This window comes from Dromaius novaehollandiae, chromosome 4, assembly GCF_036370855.1.
Source record: "Dromaius novaehollandiae isolate bDroNov1 chromosome 4, bDroNov1.hap1, whole genome shotgun sequence".
NCBI lineage: Eukaryota > Metazoa > Chordata > Aves > Casuariiformes > Dromaiidae > Dromaius > Dromaius novaehollandiae.
Window position 1 is genome coordinate 21,757,532 of NC_088101.1, and position 24,548 is coordinate 21,782,079.

The window sequence follows — 24,548 nt, forward strand, 5'->3', positions numbered from 1 at the left end:
TTTTTATTGAGCTCTCACAAACAGCATCTGTGTTAAGTTAATGAATTTAAGCAGGCACAGCTCGCAGGCTTTGCTCTACTGTAAGTTTAACTGGTGAAACATGACAGTCCACAAACTTTCAAAAAGCCAGTCTACTGCATCATGATCACTATAGAGTGTATTATCTAACTGCATGCTGCAGCTTCAGTTGAATAGGGAAAGAAAGGTTTCTTACAGATTGTATTTTTCTGTGCCTTCTTATATCTCCTTAATAGTTCTACTAGGCAATCAGATTTCCTTTCTGTGGTTGACTTTTAGGAAATCTGGCAGGGTAATCAATTGAAACAACGAAGAGGAAAAACGCTCTTTGTGCACTAGCCTTCCTGAAAAGGCTGTAGTTAGCCTGTGACTAAAGTTGTGTGTGTGTGTGTGTTAAAATAAGATTTATGAATTCAAAGGATCAGTAACTTGAACAAATTAATTCTGTGATTCTGTCTGGTAACCTACAAGGACCTGTAAAGACAGCTTCTATCAGTCAAGCTGTTTTTCATAGCTAGCTGATTTTTACAGTACTAAGTATACGGAAAATAGACAGGTAGGCTGCAGTCAGAAATCTAGAAGGGAGTCAGAAAGAGGACCACTGCTGCAATGCAAGTGCAGTGATGCCATTCTTCTAGAAATACAGTGCAAAGAATCCACTAACTTTTAAGGGGGAAGCAGAAAAATCAACATAAGTATTGCTGTACAAAACTAAGTTATCCAAGCTTTAAAGACTCCTGAGGGTAGGGGCATATATTAACACACACAAAAACACAAACATCACACAAAGCATTGTTCCAGAATTGCGCTTAATGGGAACTTCTCACATGGCAAGACCTGCTGTACGTGAACTACTTTGACTTGAAAAGCTATTTTTTTCCCCCCAAGATTGACAGCTGCCACATGAAGGGAAATACAAGCAGAAGATTTGCAAAACTGAAGGGCAAGCATTAAATTACAGTTAATGTAGATAACCAAACCTTTCTTGGGGGGTGATTTTTTAAATATACCTTGTTTGACAAAACTGTGGAAGTTCAATCCATTTTAATTCAAGACTTTTTAAAAGCCTTTTGTTAATAAAACTTCTATGTCTAATCAACCTTTGTTATAACACCAATGATGTCAATAATATTACAAAAGAGAGAAGTCTGGTGCAGTCTGCTGTCAATCAGCTCTTCTCTGAGCCATATTATGTTTCATTCATCACACTGCACACTCCACCTCCCTAACCCAGAGGAAAGAGAATTAAAAGGTCACATCTTAGCCAATAAAATATTTATCTGTTCTGTGGGGAGAAAACATCTTTAATCAGTCATCCAAACATGACAACAAACTACCCAGAAGGTTGCATGCCGCTGCACATCAATAAACATCTTTATCTAGGAAATGAAAAACATCAAACCAGTGAAGGTATGAAAGAAAAACTCAAAGCCCTGTCAAAAAAATTACAAAATTAAGGATGAGTTCTGCATTCAGCAAAGAGATGATATAAACATAGCAGAAATAAGTAGTGCTGGGAGCTAGATTCAGACAGCACACTCTGGAATTTTAAGTAACAAGGCAAAACACTTTGGATACTTTCTGTATCTATCTGTATTTTCTTTCAGGTCTAAGTCAGCTCTCCTTTATCCATTTGTTTTTTATAGAAATACTTCAATGTGATCATAAAAAAGTAATATCCTGCTGATGTCAATTTCTGGATTCTTTTAATCCCTAAATTTGATTTCTCCTCCATTCTTTCAGGCTCACTAATCAAAATGTTCTAGGAAACAGTCCTCATGGAAAATGAGGAATTAAGAAAGAGTGCCTATATTGTATCATCTGTTAATCTACTTCTACTGCACATCAAGACAAACCTAAGGTGCCTTGGAGGACAAAAATAGTACTGGGATGGTAAGGAAATACATTGATATTTACCATCCATGCTGCTCCCAAAATACGTACAGCACACTCGTATCACCAAAGAATGTTAGTAACTGTGGAATACAGTTCTCCCACTAGAATTACTATAACCAGAATAAGACTAACACGTATTTTCTATCCTGGAAAAGCTTTCGCCTATGGTGGTGTTTTATCTGCTGAATGAACAGGTTTATATACACAAAACTGCACTAAAACAAGCTTGATAACCTGACCATAGCCAACCAGGAGGCACTTCAAATGCCAAAACGTAAGGACCTCTAAGACCGGGATACAGAATCAAGATGACAAGATTGCAAAAACAGCACAAGAGCTGGCTAATAAAGAGGAGTGATGACAGTGCCCATGCCTAGAAAGGGTTTGAAGCTAAAGGTATCTGAATACAAGAGAAAGAAAAGTTAAAGAAACATAAGGAATATAGGCATTCCTATTTATATAATACTGCTTTTTTTTTCTTTCTTTCTTTCTAAGGAATAAATTCATGTTATACAGGTCCTACCCAGAAGCTGGAAAAAAAAAAAAAAAGCTTCATTGCTTCCAAAAGAGAGCAGATACAGTAAGCTGAAGACCTGTGAAAATGTGTTAATAAAACTTCTAGGGATAAAAATCAAATCACACAAGTCCCCTGAACCATGAGCATGGATTCTTAATCCTTCCTCTGAAAAGCCAGCACAATACATATGCTAGAAAATCTACTGGTTGTTTGTACTGTCTTATTTTCAGTTCCAATTAATCATTCAGCTCCAATTAATCAAATGAATAATTAATCCAATTAATCCATTAATCCACTACTTCCTGTGGTTAGATGGGTTTTACTTTTATCCTTTTTTTCCTCTTTTAAATCAATTATACTAAAACAAAGACCTAATCCTTGCAGTGTGAAAATAGCAGGGTCAGAACAAGCTGATCCAACTTAACAGAACCAGAAAGAAAGTAACTGCACATGGCTGAAAAATGGATGCACCATACTTGCACTGAAACTTCTAATAAAATAGACACATATCTATGAATTTAAATTGTAAGAACATAAAATAACTTCATGGAATTTCACCTGCCATATTATATAAAAGCTGCTTCTAGTGCTATGTTTAGCCATCACACACTGACTTTCAGTACCCATCTAAGACTCAGTCATCCTGCATTTTTACATTTTTCTGCTTCCCTTCAAACTACAAGTAATCCTCAGAAAGGGTACGTTACTCTTTCTGTCACAGGCTTTCTGTATTTCTCAAAATTTTATTCATAATTCAGACTACTTTCTTCAGCAATTGCTACCTGAATCTCACTTCCACTGAATTAAGCAGAAGCTTTGCCACTGAACCCAAAATTAGAGAGACATGCAGAACCATACATAATAGCCTGCTAGGCTGGTCCGATGACCAAGGTTGAACCTTTTGGACTAATAGACTTGCACCCCTATTCCTGCCGACATCATCTTGAGGGTCCTGGTGGACAGCAAGTTGACCATGATACAACCATGTGCCCTTGTGGCCAAGAAGGCCAATGGTCTCCTGGGCTGCATTAGGAAGAGTATTGCCAGCAGGTCGAGGGAGGTAGTCCTCCCCCTCTACTCAGCCCTGGTGAGGCCAAATCTGGAGTATTGTGTCTAGTTCTGGGCTCCCCAATACAAGAGAGACATGGAGCTACTGAAGCCAGTCCAGCGGAAGGCTACAAAAATGATCAAGGGATTGGGGTATCTCTCATATGAGGAAAGGCTGAGAGAGCTGGGACTGTTCAGTCTGCAGAAGAGAAGGCTGAGAGGAGATCTTATCAATGCGTATAAGTATCTGAAGGGTGGATGTCAAGAGGATGGGGCCCGACTCTTCTCAGTGGTGCCCAGTGATAGGGCAAGAGGCAACAGGCACAAACTGAAACACAAGAAGTTCCATCTGAACATGAGGAAAAACTTCTTTACTGTGAGAGTGACTGAGCACTGAGGTTGCCCAGAGAGGTTGGGGAGTGTCCTTCCCTGGATATTTTCAAAAGCCATCTGGACACAATCCTAGACAATGTGCTCTAGGTGACCCTGCTCGAGCAGGGGGGTTAGACTACATGATCTCCAGAGGTCCCTTCCAACCTCAACCATTCTGTGATCCAACTCCACAAGTGGATTCTCCAAGGACTACTTACAGAATGAGACATCACGACACACAAACACGAGCATCAGAACTTGACCCTGACGATACATAAAGACTCAATTCACTAAAACATGCAAGCATATGCTTAATTTCTGTTCAAGTCTGTGGGTTCTAGGTATAAGCTCGAGCGCTTTTGGAAGAGCTTTCTGAAGAATCTACTATAAGTTAATAATTAATAATTTCTGCTGAAGCAGAAGTATCCCTGTGCTTTTTGGTGGGTGTTACATAGTAACACAACAGTAGAATTCTTGGCACTTGGCAGGAGGTATCCAGCACTGTGGTTGACCGCACCTCATAAAACCTGATTATGCTGCCACTACCATTTAACGAAAGATGTAAATATATAGAAATAATCACTTACAATCCTATTATTTGTTCACCTTTTACAGTTGGGAAACACATTAATTTACAATAATTAATAAATTTGTGAGATAAAGGAAAATAAATTTATTAAGCTTAAAATAATTTTAGCCATTCAATTTGCCCCCAGTCCTATGTGCAGAAGGCTAATTGCCAGCAGTGACTGCAGCACTAGTTGCAAGCAAGGGATTTATGCTGGCACTCTTGTTAGAACTGAGGTAATTTTAAAGGAATGTGAGTATGCATTTACATTTCAAACTTTATTGCTCTGCTTTAAGAGAGAGAATGCCTGCTATTGTCATTTAAAAATATTTACAAAATCTCTGGTATCTGGTTTTAGTCCTACAGAATTGAAATCAAAACTAATATCTCTTTACAATGTGTCGCTTTTATAAAGAAAATAAAACAGTAACTAGAAAACCACATTTAGTGAAAACATTACAGTTTTTAGAAGAGAAATGCAACCACTCTTCAGTCTAGACAAAGTTTAAGGCTACTGTCGAGTTAGAAGCAGCCACATGTGGACAGCTTTGCAAGCTATGAAGAGGTGCAAAGCTATGAAGAGTCTTTCAGCATCCAAGCCTTCCAAAATCCAGTTTCACTTGAATGTTTGAGTTCCTACCATGGAACGCCATAAGATGATGAGTATCTTAAGCTAATGATGTCTACACCAGTTACAGAACTTTAATCCTAAATCAGAGGCCACATTCTCCCTCTCCTGCTCACAGACTGTCTTCTACCAAAAGATGAGAGGGAAATTCAGTGTAAACTATTTTCAGATAATCTTTATTTCTCTTTAAAGAATAAGAAAATGGAAACTGCCTCGGTGGCCATTTGGCAGCAGCAGCCTTGTTCTCACAGCATAGGGGTCTTTCAAAATCACCTCTGCATGTTTGTTTTGTGAAGGCTTTCTGAAATCATCCCTAACAGACATATATTGTACTATTATATAATCCCAGTGAAAAACTGCAGAAGCTGAGCAGAATAAAGCAGCAAAGATGGAATCACATGGGGAAGTAAATATATAATTTACTCTCATGTTCACAAATAACAAGCAACAGAAAAAAGACCGAGTTTCCATGTTTCTTCTCACATTAAAATCACATGCCTTTCTGAATGCAGAAGTAATAACAGCATTAATGATGAAAATAAAAATCCACCATGTCCAGTGTAAAAGCAGTCCTAACAGCAAATCTAGTCATATTCCAGAAGGTATGCTTTACTAGGTGAAATTTATAATAGTTACTCAAATGAAGTAACAGCACTTTATTTGCCCTATCCCTTCCTGTTCTGTCTGATGCCTGACCATGCCAGTCACTGCAGTTGGGAAGACATTGTACTTTGATGGCAGTGCTTTTCAGCCCTTGTTTTCTCAGATAAGGCTTCCAAGACAATGCCATTTTGAGATATACACCTGTCCACTGGCAACAGGCATGAGAACACCGTCTCATTTTAAGCTGTCCAAAATGGGCCTATCACATGGCAATATCTTTCAATCTCTACAAAACGTTCTTCCAAACTGAAATAGCTACCAAGAGGTGAAGAGTTCCATATCGCATTTCTAACCCCCATAACAGCAAGCCTTCTTTGTAAAAATATTTTTGACAGCCATTCATATAAATTATCCTCATCTTATCAATCTTCCCTACCTGAAAACATTCTGCAGATCATTTTGTTCCGACTTCCGTCTAGCAAGGATTTTTACAAAGCATGTGAGAAACATTATCACTCATTATCTATTTAATAAAATATACTTCTTAAAAATAAAGGTTGGGTAATAACTGGTGTAATGTGGAGCTCTAGTGGTAGTGGGGAAGTAAAGCAGCATATAACACCAACTGTGAAACAGTAGAGATAGACCTTTAGTCTGGAAACACTAAGTGAAAACATTACAATAAATGAACTTAAATAACGATTACTAAAAGTGAGACAGCATGGAAACAAACTCGGTGGTGTTTCAGGCTCACTGTGTACATTTTTGCATACAACTTGATAAACAACCCTCATTCTTAGTGCGCAAATTTGAATCTCAGCATCTATTCCAGTTAAGCAACAGAAAAATAAGAACACTGTACACTCATGTTAAAAGATAAAAATATATATAATGCAATTCAGCAGGAAATCAGTGTTTCTTACCAAAGCTAGCAGAGAGCTGAGTAATTCTAAGCATTCTCTTAAAAGAGTCTTAGGCCAACAAACATATTGCCCTTTTCATGCTAGCCGCAGCAATATGTATTCCAGCCAATAAAGTACTCTGCTCTCAGTTGTATCAGCAGCAAAATACCAGCCACTAGAGTCAGTTTTAACACTGAAATTCAGTAGTCCTTCCAGACTGATGCGTTTGGCAGGTTAGACCCTTAACTAGAAGAGCTCCTTCCTTATATACGCAATATTAGCACACATCCTATTAACAAACATTATCATTAGCTTAATTCTTATTGAATGTCAATATTCCACCTGTGAAGGAGCTGTTTTTCATATAGAGTGGCAGGATATGTAAAGCATACTCTATGTACATTGTGCTTTACCACACAGAGGATGCTAGCATTACTGCATCACCTAGAGAAACATCAGCATTATTTTCTCAATTTTTAAGATACTTTTCTGAACTTGGGTACATATTAGCAGAAGTTTATATAGCGAAAGCAATATTCAACAGTTATTTGACTGTCAAGAAAAAAATCACCAAAAAATAAAGCATAGCACTATCAGTGTGTACAAATAACTGATCTCAGTATCACAGGGCCCATTTCCAAAGTCAAGCAACATCACTGGCTGTGTAAATACAACCAGTTTTGAATCCTCAATATGAAACTTACAGTCCCTTCCTGGAGGTGCTGATTTTATACATGAGGTCAAAAAAAATCAGAGACATGACTGAAAAGCTCTTGTATATACTAGTGCAGACTTACAAAGGACTCTCCATTTATTTTAATCTGTTTTAAATTGTTTGATACTTTCAATAGCAGTTTTTATTCTACTTCCTAAAAATGAGTGCACACTGCCTTGATTCAGTGTCACACCATTTAACACAGAATATATTTCTTCTTACTAGGGTAGATCATTAACTTCTTAAGTGTTACTTTCTAAGCACCTCCCAGTCTAACTGAGATTTCTGTTACCATTAATTCCAATTCAGTGCTACAGGGCAAACAGGATAAAATTCTGGCTTTACACCTTTTCCACCCAAGGTATACTTACTCATAGAAAAGGCATCCCCTTTATCTACTTGTATTTTTTATTACGTGTGTTTGAGAAACACAGGATACCAAAACCCAAAGAGTCATAACTCTCCTACTGATGAGAAGATTTCCAAGTTGTGCCTGTTACCTGGTGGGCAGTTGCATTCTGGAGGTACTTCTCTCGCTACTCTTATTTTTGCCAAATGCTCATAGGATTTCTGTGGGTGAAAAACAGCAAGATGAGGGAACTTGGTAAGCTCAGTCCATTAGAGCCAGCATTACAGATCTGCATGACTGTAAACTGTGATTTACAACAATTTCATGGACTGCATAACTAGTGATGACTTCTTCACTTGGACTCGACCCAAAGTGTATCAGTGACTTCTCCACCCCCGCAACAACCAAAACGAGCCCGCCACAACCGGCGGTCTCCCTCCTTCGCCGCTCGGCACAGACGCCCCCCGCGCTTCCCCACACACACACAGAGCGGTCCTCGGCACAGGGAACAAACGTAGGAACTGAGGCTCAGACACATCTGCGAGTTACGGATGAGAAAACGGCCAACGGTTTCGACGTGAAGGTCAACCGCTCTGGCACGTCGTAGCGCCAACGGCCGCCGCGCGAGGCCCAACGGCCGCCGCGCACGCGAAGCCAGCCCCTCCCCCCCGCCCCCGGCCGCCCCCCAGCCCCGCCGCGGGCGCCTTCCCCAGCCTCGGCGGCCGTTGTGCCCGGCCTTGCCCAACCGCAGCCCCCGCTCGCAGCGCTGACGCCCCCGCGGCGGACCGCAGCCCCCCGAGCCGCCGTCACCCCCGCGCCCCCGCCTCGAGCCCGGCGCCCCGGCCCCGCCGCCGCCCGGGGATGCGGGCTCGCCTTCGGCAGAGCCCCTGCGCCTCGCTCCCCGCTGCGGAGCTGCCCCCGCCGCCCCGCCCGCCCCGCGCACCTGGGCCAGGAGTCGCTCCACTTTCTCTTGCATCATCGCGTTCAGCTGCTCCAGGGAGAAGCCGGGCAGCGGCGGGAGCGGAGCGGCGGCAGAGAGGCCCCCGCGGGCGCCCTCGATGGCCGAGACCCTCGCCTGGAGGTCGCTGGTCCGCGCCCCCAGGTAGACGCAGGAGGCCGCCGCCAGCGCCGACAGGAGCGCGGCCAGCGCCGAGCCGCACGGCGCGGTCCGGCCCGGGCAGCGGTCCCCGCCGCAGCCGAGCTTGCCGCTGCCATCCCGTCCTGTGGCTTCTTGGCTCTTCCCCAGCATGCTTTTGCACCCTTCAGCTGCGACAGCTTTTATTTCCTTTCCTCCGCCCCCCATGGAGGCAATTAGTTTACAAACAGCGGCAACAACAACAACAACAAAAATAACAAAGTACGACAAGATAAATAATAAAAAGGCGGAATAAGAAGGAGGAAAAAAAACCCGCAATGAATACAAGAAAAGCCGGCAGCCGGGCTACACACTTTCAAGGCAAAGAGGTGGCGCGCACCGGAGCCTTCATGGCCAGCCTCCCCGGCGCGCCCGGGAGCGGGTGGCGAGGCAGCCCGCGGCAGGGGGGCGGCGGGGCGCCGCGGCGCCGGCCGGGCAGCGAGCAGGCGGCCGGGCCGGGCGCGGGGAGAGCCCCCCGCTCCTGCACCCACCCGCAGGAACGCCCTTCGGACGGACTAGTGTGCTCTGCGATCGTTTTGCCACTTGTCAGAGAGGCTTGCGGCGCGGGAAGCCCCCCCGCCGCCGGACTTGTTGCTCCCCCTCCACCTGCCTGCCGAGCCGAGCCGAGCCAGGCGGCCGGCAGCCGCGTCGCCCCGCCGCGCGCGCGAGCCCGCCCGCTTTGCCCCGCTGTCAGCCGCGGCGCGGAGCCGCCGCCGCCGCCGCCGCCCCCGCGCGCCCGCTCATTAGCATAATGCATTCACCTGGGCGGGCGGGGGAGGCGCGCCGCGCTCGCCTCTTTGCATAATGCCTGCGGGGGGGCGCGGCCATTAGACTAACAAATGAGGGGGCGGGGCCAGCGGGGGGCCCGCGCTGCGGGGGAGCGGGCGGGGGGCGCGGCTGCCTCGGGGAGCGCCGCAAAGCAGCGGCGTTTCCTGCGGCGCGCGGTGCCCTGCCGGGCCCGCGGGGCGCGCATACAGCACGCCGCAGTGCTCGGCGGTTTGGCCGCCTTTCTAGCGCCCGGGGAATAAACGCGTATGCTTGCGCGGGTGGCTCCAGGGCGAACCTGCGTGCACGCAGTATGAGGGCTCTCTTCCACAGCGGGAGCGCGCACCAACTCCGCATTGCTGGAGAGAGCTGCGCTTCCCTCCACTTACGGAGTCATTTTCTTGCTAATTTTCTTTAGCTAATTTTCTTTCTGTTTCTTTACCAAGTTGCTTCTTCACTGTGCACACGGACGAGTTTTCATTACTGCTGATTTGCATGACTAGAAAAGAAGCATTAACATGCGATGAACTACACGCGTCGCTGGCTGAAAAGCTCATTTTCTGTTCATTTCCCCCATCTCTTCTCCTCCGAGTGCTGCATTTACCTGTCGTAGTTGGGTTCTCACTGTGGCATTACCCAAGCCCGTTGAGGCAGGGCGCTCAGCGTGCCATTGCTTGTGCTTCTCAAGCCAGAGAAACTTCTCCAACCAGGGCCAGGCTGAACAAACATGCAGCTCGCTCTGCTTTGCGTTACTCGTGCGAATACTTCCACTGACAACTTAGAAGATGTAAAGGCTCTCAGGGTAAGAAAGAGAATTGACCAACTATGGCACTTCTCAGGTAAGATTGAGAGTGCTGGTATGAATCGAGTTTCCTTATGGAGTCATATTTGCAAAGTTCTATTACCTGCTGTTTTGAAGTCTTCAAGCAATAGCAACAGTCACAAAAACATGAATCCCCAAAGCTGTGCATTTCAGCAGAATTGCCTACTCATTGGAAAAAGTACCAGAAGTTCACAGCTAGGCGTTCATTGTTTGTAATATTTCTCCTTCCTAAAAAGGAAAAAAAAACCCATTTCATGGACTCTAGTCGGGAGGAAGAAATCATGATTGCACAGCTCTAGGTGATCATTTCCTCACGATAAACAACTAATGGTTGCAATGAACAGTTTGCAGGCAAATTCCCCCAAGTCCCACATACCTTGTGTTCAGGACTTGTGAATAACAACTGCTCTTTTCAAAACAAGGACTTGCTCGCAGACTATCTGTTGGCAATAAGAAGAAGACATGGCATTTGCAATGAATAATCCGACAGAGGGAAACAAATAATACCCACATGCTCTTATTTGGTGTATAATACGGGCTCGCTGATCGTGGTATGCGTATTGCTAGCAGCACCCGAGCTGCCCTGGCGTGGGGCGCGGGCCAGCACGGCGCGGGGAGCCATTGGCGCCAGCTGCAGTGCTTCACATTACCCCCTGCTGTTAGTATCCAGCGCCGTTACTCAGCCCTGCCTCTCGTGACATCCAGCGAAGAAAAGCTGCAAACCCGGGGGATGCGGTGATCCTCTCCACTTTATACACGGGATGGCTGAGACCACTGACAAAGGGCCCATTCGAAGCAGGGCTGCTGAGAGCACTGTGGTGCTGCAGTCAAGTGGGCACTGCCTCATCTGGGCCAGCATGAAATGTTCTCGTGAGACCTGCAGTTGGAAAGATCAGTTCTTGTTATTTCAGTGCAGATACAGACTTTCTCCAGCTGCTTCAATGCCCCATACAGAATATACCCCATTTACCCATATATCAACATCTGACCTGGGTCAGTCTTTTGCTTGGCCAAAGCAGTCTTTCTGTCCAAGCGTCTTCCTGTCCTAGCATCATGCTTCCATTTGTTTTGGACAGGACATATTCCACATCAGAAATGGAGATGGAAAGTCCCTTGTTGCATTAGATCTACGTAAATTTGCCATTTTAAAGACCACCAAATGAGCCAGATCATCACGTTTTATGTGGGACAAGATGCAAAGCTACTCTCCTACTAGACAGCACTCTCATGCTAGGTGTTTCTTATTCCAAAGAAGTTTGACAAGAAACCTTTATTTTTCAGCTGTCTGGAGCTATACAGAAAACACTGCTATACCAGAATCAAAGCCCAAACCAGGCAAGAGCAACTGAAAAATAGCCAAGGTATAGCTTTCATGTTTTTTGTTGCAGTGGGTAACTACACTTCTACAGACATGGTCACAAATGTTTCCCGTGCCGGGTCTCACCTCAGAAACCACTTACCCATTGCTTGTGTGTATGTCTGCTCATGCCTATCCTCACACACAGGGAAACCTGATGAAGAGCAGTGAGAGAAAAAAGATAGTGTCAAATTTTCTTCGTAGTTCCAGTTTACTTAAGCTACATTTTGCTTTATTAGTAAAGCTTGGTTTTGAGAAAGATGTGTCATCTAAAAGTTTGTTAAAATGCTTAGAAAGCATTTGATAGTGACAAAATTTGAGAATAAATAATCTATGTTCATTTTTATGTGTTTTCTGTGAAACAGACACCAGAAAGGCTTTGAAAATGCAAGTTAGCGGTCCTGTTCTTACAGGGGAAAAAACGGTGATTTTCCTGATGGAGGCATATTTATCTACTTCGCAGCCAGATTAGTCCAGACTGGATGAGATCGGTCTATGAAGTCTGAGCAGCAAGGTAAAATAAATACAATCTGGTCAAATCTAGCACAGGATCTGTTAGTGTAAGTGAAAAACATAACACAGTTGGTTTACCTGTTATAAAATTCTCTAGTCACTTCTACCTGAATAGAGGGTTACACAGCTGTACCCACCTCTGTTCAGTTGCTTGATACCATCAAGCAGGCAGCCTGCAGCTTTGCAATATACTTACCCCATCTAAACACAATAAACCAGAGAGAAAGCAAGTAAGACTCAGCCTTGCTGGTTTTGCTGTCTTTCCACAAGCGGGAGGCAGAGCGAATCCAGGACAGGCGTGTGTTCCCATGCCAGGGAGCCTGCTTCCTATTTTGTAGCCATGATGATGCCAGAGCTAAGGAGGCATCTATTTAGAATCATAGCTAAGATTGAAAACAGATTTATACAGCTCTTTTGAGCATGCTATTCATGCAATGAGAAAACGGTTTTTTATTTCTTTTTTTCTTAAAAACCCACACTATTTTGTAGATTTTTTATGGGTTAAGATTTATTATTTTTGAATTACATGAATAACTGGGTCTAAGGAGTCAAACTCCTACGCCAGGAGTAAAACAGATGGCTGTTCACATGAGCAAACAGTAATTTAACTGCTTGCAGGCAGGAACTGTGTCTCAGACATTGCTGGTCACAGTTAAGGTGATATACCACATAAGTTCAGGTTACAAAATACTTAAAATGTTTAAAATGCCTGTTCTGTATCTGGTAGCTAGAATAAAGCAGCTTGAAGTAGGAACTGTACCCCAGATATATTGAGCTGGCCATTAACACATGCAGGTGGAGTATAAGAAATCACAGATCTGCAGCACTCAAACTCAAAACAGTAGCAAAAAAGGAGGAGATTTTTAAATAAGGTCTGCTGAAGTGCTCACGCACAGAGACCTAAGGCAACCAAGCTTCCCACCAGGAGGGGAGTGCTCTCACTTTGAAGATTCAAATCTCTGAGTGCCACATTTCAGCAGATCTCATGGACAACCAGGCCAAAGGTATTGACACAAGATGCTACTGTTTGCATTTCATGGGTCTGTGTTTGAAGATGTGGATGGTGTTTGCAGATAACAATTTTCCACCAGACAGGACTAGTGTCTGGAGTTCTTTCCATATTTTTATGTCTACAGTGCGCCGTACTCTGGCTGACCAATCCACAACCGGATTTCTTTACCAGATACAACATAAACTCGTGACTGGAAATATGCAAGAAAGACCAGTCAAAAATAAGCATTCAGCTGCAAAAACTACAAGTCATATTCACTTTATGAACTATTTCCTATAAATGGTCAAGAAAGGCCGAAGATACAGAATAAATATAAGTGAAAACTGGAGTCTGTGACTCTGCTTTGGAACTGAGGTAAGATACATAAGGGTAAAAGCTTGAATAGTTAGTATAATGATCATACACAATTCAAGATAGAGTTAAAACCTTCTATTCCAAATGTTCCTGCTTTCAAATTGAGTTTGCACATTATTCATTATGCATGGACTTGAATTGCAACTTCAGTCTACTGCTTCCTCCATTCTTCTCATCCCTACTCAGGTCAGACTCTAAATTACAATGTATCTTATGCCCTAAATCAGATTTTTCCTCAACTTTGTATATTTAGATAAGTGTGGCGTGGAACCAGAATTTGGCACTTCTGTGATCTGCCTCACCTCTCAGCTCTCTGTCATTCTGTATGTCAGACATTATAAGCTGCTCATAGTATCTGCCAAGATAGCACAGAATCACCAAAAAACAGAAGACAAGCCACTGTTTTGGAAAAAAAAAAAAAAGCTAGAAAAGCCTTTCACTTTTAAATACCCAAATTGATTGCCTTCTGTCACTTTAAATTTAACATAAGCATATTAAAGTACAGTATATATGATGCAGTACATTAATATACTTAGCAGATGGATAACGCTTGCCTGTGATGTAATACTTAGGTATACTCATCTCACATCAACTGTACCAACACTTCATATATTTGGATCTTTAAGTCAGACTTATCTTCAGACTAGAGGCAATTGAGTCACGTGAGTGTAGGATTTAGTTTATTAGTTCCATAACCTTACTGGTATTTTGGCAAACCTGATTAAAAAAAAAAAAAAAAACTTGCATCTGGATTTTAATACATTTCACAGGATTTCCTTTTTCAACATGATGAAACCAGCTCTCCTAAACCTACAAACTGACTGATTCAAGATAAGATTCAGAATCAGTATATCGTTTTGACTCAAATTCATGAGCAGTGTTCATATGCATGTATTACAAAACACTCCATAACAGATAAAGTTACTATCTTAGATATTTCATAGCTTCAAAAATTTGCTTTAAAATGCAGTTGATGCTTGGGAAGTTCTGGCAAGAGATTACTGAGTGGAGAACCATAATCAGAAATAGAATGAGGAGACCAGACTTGAGAACCTCAGCCTGAAAAAGACTTCCTTGCTCTGACTCCAGGCCAATTAGTATCCCTTGGTTCCCTGGTTTATTTGTTTGTATATAAATAAACACCACTGGAATTCATGGGTCTTTGCAAAAGACTATGAGGACAAGGTTTCTAATAAAAGTCTTCTATTAACACATAACTTTACTCACATGAGAAGTCTGATCTAAATCAACAGGATTATTCACATAAGTAAACTTTCACACGTGCTGGAGTATCTGAAGGATATAGAAATGCTGAGTTGAATCAAGATGTAGGATCCAGCATAAAAAGCAAATGATACAGCAGGGAAATTTTCTACATCTTATTAATTCCAAAATTTTATTTTATTTCAATTTCCTGATTGTTTTTTCCTGTCTTTTTTTGTGTGAGGTCGTTACTAAATAATTTCTGTATGCAGAAGCAGTTACATTTAAGGAACAATTTTATTTCCTAGATTAATGATTATAAGAAAGAGTTGACTCCTGAGAGATCATAGTGGAAGCCACCTCTGAAAAAGGCAATAGTAACTTTGAGAATATTTTTTATGTCCCGACACAAAAGCAAAATTTCCTAGAAACGTAACTATGAAGAGCACAGGACCTGGGCAGTCTCATACCTTTATGGCAGTCATTATAATCCAGATAATTAACATCTCCCTGAGCATTGTCAATGATATTATACATCCTTATAATGGGCTGAACCTTCTGTTACCTACAGACATTGGGGCAAAGATGAAGAGGATTATTGTGGGACAAACAAACAGGAATCAGAAAAGGCAGGAGATAGAAGGTGTACATGTGATTACTTTACCAAATTAAAAGGAAGGTGCCAGGAAGCAAGCAAAAGAAAAATCACTGTATGTGAGGGAGTTAGCAGGAATTCTTCCCTTTGTTACAGTGGATGGTGTCTTCTAAATGCCTTAAAGACAACTGAAGTCTGCTGGGTTTGGGGTTTTTTTGTTTCTTTTTTGATTTTTAAATAAGTATACTCCAAGTAATTTATCTGGAATAAAGCATCTTCTACAATCACTGCATATTCAGATATCAGTGCTTCATTTCAAACTGCCCTCCATAATTCTGTTGAGGGCTGTGTTCTTTCTTTCAAATTACTATGATGATAACGAGAGAAAATCCTTATCAGGATGTCCAGTACCCTCAGTTACCTTCAGCTTTCCTTCTTGATGCTATCAATGATTCCTCAATGCTCTTGAGCTTTTTATTTTATACTGCTAGATCTGAAGCAGGCAGGCTCTCAGGGACTCTGAAGATTCCTTGTTTTCAATCAGTTCTTGAATGTCGCATTATTTCACTGAGGTCTGGGCACAGATGTCTACATACTCATTACTACCTCCCCAGGCCATCATATCTGAGGAAAAAGAGCAGCATCATTCAACAAATTGTTAAAAAGACAATAGCTCAAGCACCAGCATTCTATCATAACTCTCAAAGCTGTTGCATCTTGAAGGGAAAATTTAAGAACTAGTTTCATTTCAGATTTGTTTTCCTATTTTATAGAATTTAACAATATTGTGACATAAATTAATTGTCATTATTTTTATAAAGGATAATTGACCTCAGGTAACTTTATCCTACTCTTCTGAAGACGATCAGAATTCAGCTACTGTTGGAGATAGATTCAAGATAAAGTACAAAATTTTGAACAGATCACACCTGGATTCCACAGAAATTTCAGTTTTATTACTTCTTGGAGATTTTGGCTGCACTAATCCCTAGTTTGAGTACCTCTATCAATGCTGGCTCCTTCTCAAGGTATTCAACAAGATACAATTTCAAAATGCTATGCCATTAAGAGCCCAAGATTCTAATCTACTTCTGAAGGACATGAACAAAGTTTTCTGGAAAATTATGGCTTGCTTTTACAAGATAAAAAATTTCCCTCCTGATGCTGCTCAAATCAGGTATAGCATAGCAATTCTTTACTGGGGAGATAAAAATGTTGAACTAGGTCACAGCTCAGGTAGGAAAATAACAAACAGAAAACTCTGCTCTAAAAGGCTCACCTGCACCTGCAGTGTCACTAATCCTTATTAATATCTCTGGCTCAAACAAGGAAAATTGTCAGCTGTTCTATAAGTATATGACAAAAAGTATGCAACAGAGTTACTATAAGGCAGTAGTGTGTCCTGTGGATTTAACTTCTTTCTTACATGTGCTGAGGAGAGAACCTACCTTGATCTTCTCAAACCTTTTATCCCTTCTGAACACCCAACTGTTTCATCGCCCACCTACCCTCTCCCTGCAATGCACTTCAAACTGCTGCGCGTGCTGCCGACCTGGAACACATGAAGACAGCCAGTTGTCTTTCCATAGCACCTGGCTTTTTGACTCTCTAGACTTCACTTTCTCTCTCTACAGACAGAAAGTAGAAAAAAGGCTTGATGCCTGAAAGGCTGTGCAATAGGAATGATTATAAAAGCTATCAAAAGGGTGGTTTATAAGGCACAGGATGGTCAACTACTGAGGTTGTCTCCAAACATCAGTGTTAGACTTCTCTCTTAGACATCCCTCCGTCTACAAACAATGTTGTAACCTCTTCTTTGTGAAGTTCTTAGAGAAGAAGAAGGGGGTAAGATATTTGTGATATCTGGACAAAAATTAAGTCCTTACTGTGAAAATTATAGAATTTGTGTTTCGCTGAGCATGGCCTCTGAAGAGTCGTAGAGCTAAAGGAATCTGGAGGTCAGTGAAGTGTCTGAAACCTGGCTCACAAAAGTTTAGGACATTTTTCCTTTCCACAAGCACAGAGATAAAGGAGGCCAGTCAGGAGATATTATCAGCTAAAGAATCCATAGATCTCCTAGAGATTTCACAAGTGTTCCTGTGATGAAGCATAATAAATTGGCACGGCTGCTTGGGATTACAGGTCTCAGCATTATGTCTGCATCATCTCCACTCTGTCAGGCCTCCAGCTGCCAGAACCTTTACCGCATCTTTCAGAGGCACAGATTCTTCAAATTACTGTCACAGGCTTCTTGTAGCTGTCATATTCTTTAGACTAGGTTTATTATCTTTTATGTCAATGGTAAAGTCAAGCCCTTGTGTCTTTCCTATTTGCCATCCCTGTGAGAAAATTTAAGTCTTTGATAGTAACGCTGGCTACAGAGCTTTAGCTCTAGTGAGTACTGACATAAAAGGGGAAAGGGACCACAAGGTAGCCTGTTGGCTTGGTATCAGTCATACTCCTTAGGCCAGGATCTTTTCTGTAGGGCTTCCATCTTATTAAAACTTACTAATTCCTAACTACGAATACAACCTAACACTGCTACGCTTCCTCCTAACACAAAACCCAAACATACACACTTCCCAGAAAATTGCATTGTTGCACTGTAGATACCTACTTAAAAGTCAACACAAACGTCTCTTTTCCCTTATCTCTCCAAGTTTACACTGTATAAAAGTCAGCTGAAAGTTACACATAAGCTAAACTCTCTCTCTCTCTCTCTCCTCTCTCAGGGAGTTGAGAAAGACATTTCCTTTCTATAGGTGAGCAGGGATATATTGACGATTGGTCATCTGTAATCTACAGCAAGTGTCAACAATGGTGGGAGCTGGTCGGGGGATCCTGGGATGGGAGGGTAACCGAGTGCTGACACTGCAGAAAGCAGTAATGTGTGGAGGGATATATGAAGAAGGGGAATGTATTATGGCCTTTGTAGCTGAGGGCAATGCGCTTAAAGGTTCTTTCTTCATGCAGCAGAGATGGAATTGAAAGAAGAGGTGGGACAGAACCTTATGGTGGGGGGTAATAGGGCAGAAAAGGTCTATCTCGGTGATGCACAACATTTAGTATTTGTATATACTGGGATACAGGAATTTTCAGCATTTGCTTTGCCAGCTAATTGTGTGATGGGATGAAGACATCCTATTTGGACTCAACAGATGTCAAGATCTAGAAGACTGCCTTTTAAATCCAAGGAGGCTATCCTGTGCATGCTGCTGGGAATGTCTTGTAGCAAGGAAATGCAGGATATACTCAAGGAAAAATGTTTTCTAGCTGGAAGTTTTGTTCTGGATTGGTTAAAAACTCTAAAGATTTATCTTTCTGACTGTTTCTGGTTAAGGACAGCTAGGGTCTAAAATTAAAACAGTCCCTGTGTTACAGGGCAGAAACAGATCCCAGTGGGCTTTGGGAGCAACATTCCCCCGGTGGAGCAGGAAAGGGAATGTTTTTGATCGTTGCAGCTGAAGTATTTTCTGCTTGATATAGAAGGCCAGGTGGGAGAGCAGAGATGCAGAGTGCAGAAAAGCTCTCTGGAGAGTGGTCTGTTATGGTTAGGGTTTGCTCTCCTGGAAAGGAAAAACAGTTTTGGGAGCAAGTCCTCTCTCGGGGTACTGTCTAGTGTGTCTGCTTTCTGACACACACCTACCCCAAATCAGATTTCTGGTGGTTTTTGCCTGACATCAAGTTTAGAAGAACTATCCCCTTGAAGGGTGGGCAGGATGATTTGTGTATAATTCTTCATTATTATTGAATATGGACTTCAACCCATCTGCTCTTAATTTTCTGTTTCTTCTTGCTCTGGAGGATGTTTTGGTTCTACTGTTTTTTTCTGCACTTTTCTGTCCTCTGTGATTGTAAGTGTTTGAGACATTAAATGTAAAAGTTCTTTGATATCAGCTGGAGCACAGCTGAGGATTAAGTCTGCCCCTCAATGCTCTGTCTGCTGCTGTCATGTGTAAATCCTACGTAGGAATTGCTCTCTTCCACAGAATTCAGCCATAACCTACATGAAACATAGCAGATGCTTAGCAAAACAGATTTGAAAGGAAGTGAAGATACCTTTTCCAGTGAAGTTCGTGATGGTTATAAAATCCGGCATCAGAACCACTCTCCTCAGGAAGTCAGCACATAGGCATCTGTAACTCACAAAATACGTCCTGGAATTTTAATGGATGTAAGCAAGTGCCTGTCAGCTTTCTGCCACAGGGGAAAAGATGGTACCTTCAGCATGCTCGAAAACTAGGCTGCCAGACTGGCATACTGATTGAGAGGGGACTCATCAGAACTACAGACAGGCTCCTGGGAAATGCCCCATCCAGGAATAAAGCTAGACTGACCCCAAGTTAACTTAACAAATCTGACAGCATCACAATCCTAGGTGTTAGGACTGCAGGCAATAATACATTAATCTCTAGAATGTAAAAAATACTTTAAAGTTACCAAGACCAAAGCAAACTGGTAGTATTGGTCATCAGAAGAGTAATAAAATTTGGCTGTTAAGATGGGAATCTACTTTCTTCTGGCAATGCTCAAATATTTTGCTGCCAAGGTTTCATCAGCTGTACTATATGTTTTAGTTATTTGAGTCTCCATTAACGTGTATGTTCTGGAACTAATTTTTAGGTGGTTTACCCACAGGAATACCAGCCCATATGCTTAAAATAAAACAAGGGAGATATATATAGAGAGAGGGAGAGAGAGGGAATATAATTTTTTTTTTTTTTTTTGGAAGCGATAGCATGCCTGTATATGATTACAATGTGTAAAAAACACTCCAAAGCCTTCTCCTCAATCCGTGTTTATAGGAAAAGTCCCATATACTTATGAAAGAGTGAGGAGTTCTGAAACCAATACCATAAATCAACTGTAAAACTTCATGAACTACAACCATGATGTAAAGTTTCCTGGACTGATGTGAGAGTCTGAGGGTCTTTGTAATCTCTTGTTTAGGTAGCTGTGCTGCAGACTACTCATTCCTCGGTACTCATGATAACCAAACTCCTGCTCTGTTTCCCAGGGGAGCTGCATGTTGCTTTAGTGATTTCATCTAGAGGCTGGTTTGTTTTGTTTTTCACTAGATTCTGATTTGAAAAGATATATTGACAGAGAAACAGATAAGCCATGGGCAGGTTTACTACTGTAACCATCCTTTTACTGCCATTCATTCCCTTGCGAATCAGGGAACATTCAAACAATCAGCTTTACAAAGGAATCTGTCGGAATGTCACTTATTCCAGATTTGAAGCTAACATGTATTAATACCTTTCTGTCAGGAGATGGGACCCATCAAAATTAATCACCCACTAAGTTTATTTTTCACTGTGGGTTGTTTCTTCCTGTGGTTCCTGTGATCCCTCCTCCCCCCCAGTTAAAGGTCTGTCTCATCTTCCCTTTAGTTCAAGGACAGCATCTTTCTCTCCAGCAGATTTTATCTTCTTTTTGAATGCAGCTAAACTGCCACACCATCCTAGCTCTGTAGATTTCTGCACAGCTCTACTACTTAACACCCACTGAAGACTGACCTATTATATCTTCCTAAACACTTCCAGCAAAATCATAGCTCAGTACAAATGTTCGTGATGCTGTCTCTTGAGTTATTTTGTTTCTAGCTATATGAAAAATCATACAAGGATGTGTCCTTTCTGTACAGAATTTACCATATGGTACCGTGAAGAAAGGGAAGGGACATTCTTAATACAGTGATGTGCTGTCAAAAGCATATATATCTTTGCAGTTATCTGCTAGCGGAGGTGAATAGTAGCTCTTTATCGTGAGCTACGTATACATACTAATGCTCATTAGTACAAGTCAATGAGATCAGCTAGAGGCAGTGAAGCTACATGGCTTTAGGATATGACTCTTACTGATTTTAATACACTGATTTAGATCAATTATCTATTTATTTCCTCTGTTTTATTGGCCTTATTTTATTTTCCCATTGGCTAACTCTATGTATCTGCACTACACATTTTTCAGAATTTAAGCAACCTCTTTCAGCTACCTCTCGTGCTGCTCTGAGTTTTGTAGGATCCCATTTAAAACACATAAGGGTCACTGTTCTTTCCCCACAAGCTGTGTATTTAAGTCGCATTAATATTAAATAGGATTTGGTGGAATACACTGAAGTAGAATAAGCCTCTTAAACACCTTTTTTACCATACCCATTTTATTTCTTTGGCATTTCTCACCTCTTGAAGCTATTTTCTTATTTCTCTGTCTGTACAAGCACAGACCATATCTCACTCTTCTAACAAGACGCCCTCCTGTCCCTCCATTGAGGACTCTCAAAGCCAGATATATGGTTCCTTACACAGTTTTCTTTTTCACTATAAATTTAAGAGAGAGAGTTTGTTTCCCCTCTAAAACAGTTTCCATTCAGAGACCTAAACTACTTCTCCTCTGAATTGACCTGAGAAGGAACATACACTTGCCTGAAGCCATATGATATTCTAAAACTAACATAAAGACTAATTTTTTTATTTGCATTTTTTGGGCTCTTTAAAAATATAAACTTTTTAATAGTATCTTTCAACCTGAAGTGCTTCACAAATTATGGTTCTAGAACTAACAGATGTTTGCTATGGGTCGTAGGCTGAGCAGTCTTGTTAGAACAGATAGTTTAATGTAGATTCATTTTGAAAAGGAAGTGCTTTGAAATCAAGTTCAATATCTGTACATATGCAGTGCCACTGACTTGGGGCCACCTGTTTGGTGGACAGAAGTAATAGTTAATATGTGCTGCAATGAATGGAAAGGAAGTCCTTCTTAAAATAATGGCCTAAGATATAAAGTGCCATTTCTACATATCTCAGAAATAATAAACAGCATCACTATCCTCTGATGAACAGCTTAGCTTCATTCCCTGATTGAACTGTATTGCCATCACCGACAATGAGCTGTTAAATGAGTTCAAAATCTGTTCTAAGCTAAAGACATCTTTTCTGTAGTACCAATTGGTAATGAAGTGAAAAAGAATATCGGACAGAGGAGGATAGAAGGTCACTTGCAATGCAATTTAAGTTTTAAAAATCTGATCTGGGGGTATGTTAGCAAAAGCTTAGAAATCTTAGAGTGAATGCACTTAGCATTTGAGATCTTGAGGATGTTGCAAGTTATCATATATGAATTCTGCTTTAATTGCCTGTAAATAGCCTCCTAAGATGTCTGTGTAACTTCAGAGTTTACAGTTGTCTGGGTAGTATGCTAGTCATAATTTTTAGCTTTGGGTGACTATTTCAAGGTGTCTCTAGTTTATTCATTACCATTCCATCTTTTTTGCAATGATCCGTTAGTTAATCTTGAACCTGTGATATGAATCTCTAGCTGTACAGGGTCAATTAACCTTTATTTCCCCAGTGAGGGAAAACAAGGTTAGCCGACTGTGCAATGAAGGAACAGTTAAAGAAAATATCATTCCATCTGGAAAAGTTACAGCAGGAGAGTGAGAGAGAACGAGGACCGTATCATGCCAGGTAGCTTTTAAAAGGTGTGCATAATAAAGGGGCTGTGTGAGCAACACACAGAGACTCCAATAATAGCTCCTGTGTTAAGGGGAAAGTTAGCACGTTACTGTTCACTTTCTACTCTTTTTCTTTTTTTTTCCCCCCTGTTAACAGTGGTCTCGTGAGCACCACAAAGTAAAAGCTTTGGCTTGCATTCATTTTTAAACCACCACAGCTGTTCGCTGTGGGGCTGCCCCTGGCTGGCTGCACCGCTGAAGGCTATTGCCTCCGCAGTGGACAGGGCACAAGAAGAGCGTGTGTGCCTCAGCTGTTTGCACACACAGCACAGCAGCCCAGAGTAAACTGATGATAGAAGCAATGTCCTGGTCCATGACCAGTGTGCCAGCACACTGCCTTGTACCTGGCCTCAGCTGTTCCTCCTGAAGTCAAAGACACCCATCGTCAACACCGCAGTCTTCCTCTTCAGGCTTCTTTAGTGTCATTATTTTCTTTTCAGATCGTTAGTGCTTTCTTTAAGTGTAGAGCAGGGCTGTGTAGCCAGCAATCTGTAGTCATCTCGGAATCAAGTATTTTCCCCTGGTCCTTCTCTGCAAGAAATATGTCAAGGTTGACAGCTGCTGCATATAGAAGTTTCATGAACTGGGGGTGGCAAGGCGGGGAGGTTCTTTTGAAGCCTCGTGCCAAGAGTCAGGCTTAAATGAGAACCTGCTTACTTTAAAAAGAGAAAAGAGAGAGAGAGAGGGAGAATTTTTTGCCATCCAGATTTCCAAAGAGTGTGAAAATACAAACACTAAAGGCTCGAATCATAAGTGAACTTGGAAAAAAATTGTTTTGTGTACGTTTAAGATTCATAACCAATCTCGTGACTTTTTTATGAAGACCCGCTAGATTCATGCTTTTTGAATCCTTCACGTCGGTGGAACAGGTGATCCCCTTTTGATTTATTCTCATAGCTGCTAATATTTTTCAGACATGCAGGGTTTGGTTTGTCAATAAGCCGTGTGGAGCCACGCCAGGGCTGACCTGCGTGCAGGTGCACGGAGCTCCGTGAGGAGCTGAGATCCCCCTGCCGCACGGCAAGCGCAGGGCCCCTCGCAATAGCATTCCTCGTGCGTGAGGGCAGAGCGCGTGGATCAGTCCTTCCGTGCATCTGCACAGGCAGCCGCACTCCCAGGGGAGCAGTGCAGGGAGGAAACAAGATGACTCCTCCTCGCTGAACAGGCTACAATATGGAATGATTATCTGCAGTATACAGGAGAGCCTTTAGTCAATGCGCTATTAAATAAAATGGCATTATTGTCAAAAAATAGCCTGGAGCATTTCAGTGTTGCCCACTGTGCTTCATAAGCGTAGGCAAAGCTTCACTAACGCGCGGCCAGTATGCAAGATGGCACGTGGAACATGGCGTAAAGAGAGAATACAGGGACCTAGAAAGGTTTCTGTGTTAGCAGAGAGACAGGAGGGAGGGGGCACTTTGAGGCGCCATCCCTGCATGCCACCATAATCAGAGGTGTTCAGCAGCTGCTGCTGCCTCCGACTGAGCCTACATCAACGTTTCAGGGGTGCGCTTTTGAAGTCAGTTCCGAATCGCCTCCAACTACCGTGCTTCGGCGCGCGCGGCGGCGGCGCCGTGCCCGGGCACGCGCACGAGGCTCCTCGCCGACGGCAGCTGGGGCTGGGGGAAGGCCCGCAGCGTGCGCAGCCCGACGGCTG

At 42.4% G+C, this 24,548-nt stretch overlaps 1 protein-coding gene and 2 long non-coding RNA genes across 3 annotated transcripts in view; all 3 read right to left on the reverse strand.

Annotated features, from left to right (window-relative positions):
• COL25A1 (collagen type XXV alpha 1 chain) overlaps positions 1–9,422 on the reverse strand; it is a 309,930-nt gene extending 300,508 nt beyond the window's left edge. Inside the window, exons 1-2 of the mRNA XM_064510576.1 lie at positions 8,559–9,422; positions 7,767–7,836 (exon numbers count right to left, since the gene is read on the reverse strand). Coding sequence (XP_064366646.1) covers positions 7,767–7,836; positions 8,559–8,918 — 430 coding nt within the window. The 5' untranslated portion in view covers positions 8,919–9,422. The remainder of the gene's footprint in view (positions 1–7,766; positions 7,837–8,558) is intronic.
• A 278-nt stretch (positions 9,423–9,700) lies between these two features.
• On the reverse strand, positions 9,701–11,851 carry LOC135328377 (uncharacterized). Its single transcript, XR_010389207.1, has 4 exons — positions 11,799–11,851; positions 10,989–11,215; positions 10,715–10,778; positions 9,701–10,566 (listed from the first exon to the last, which is right to left on the reverse strand). It is a non-coding gene; the product is annotated as an uncharacterized LOC135328377 (long non-coding RNA).
• A 3,809-nt stretch (positions 11,852–15,660) lies between these two features.
• LOC135328378 (uncharacterized) lies at positions 15,661–23,711 on the reverse strand. The gene is made up of 3 exons (XR_010389208.1): positions 23,236–23,711; positions 19,432–19,508; positions 15,661–15,996 (listed from the first exon to the last, which is right to left on the reverse strand). It is a non-coding gene; the product is annotated as an uncharacterized LOC135328378 (long non-coding RNA).
• Between the last annotated feature and the right edge of the window lie 837 nt (positions 23,712–24,548).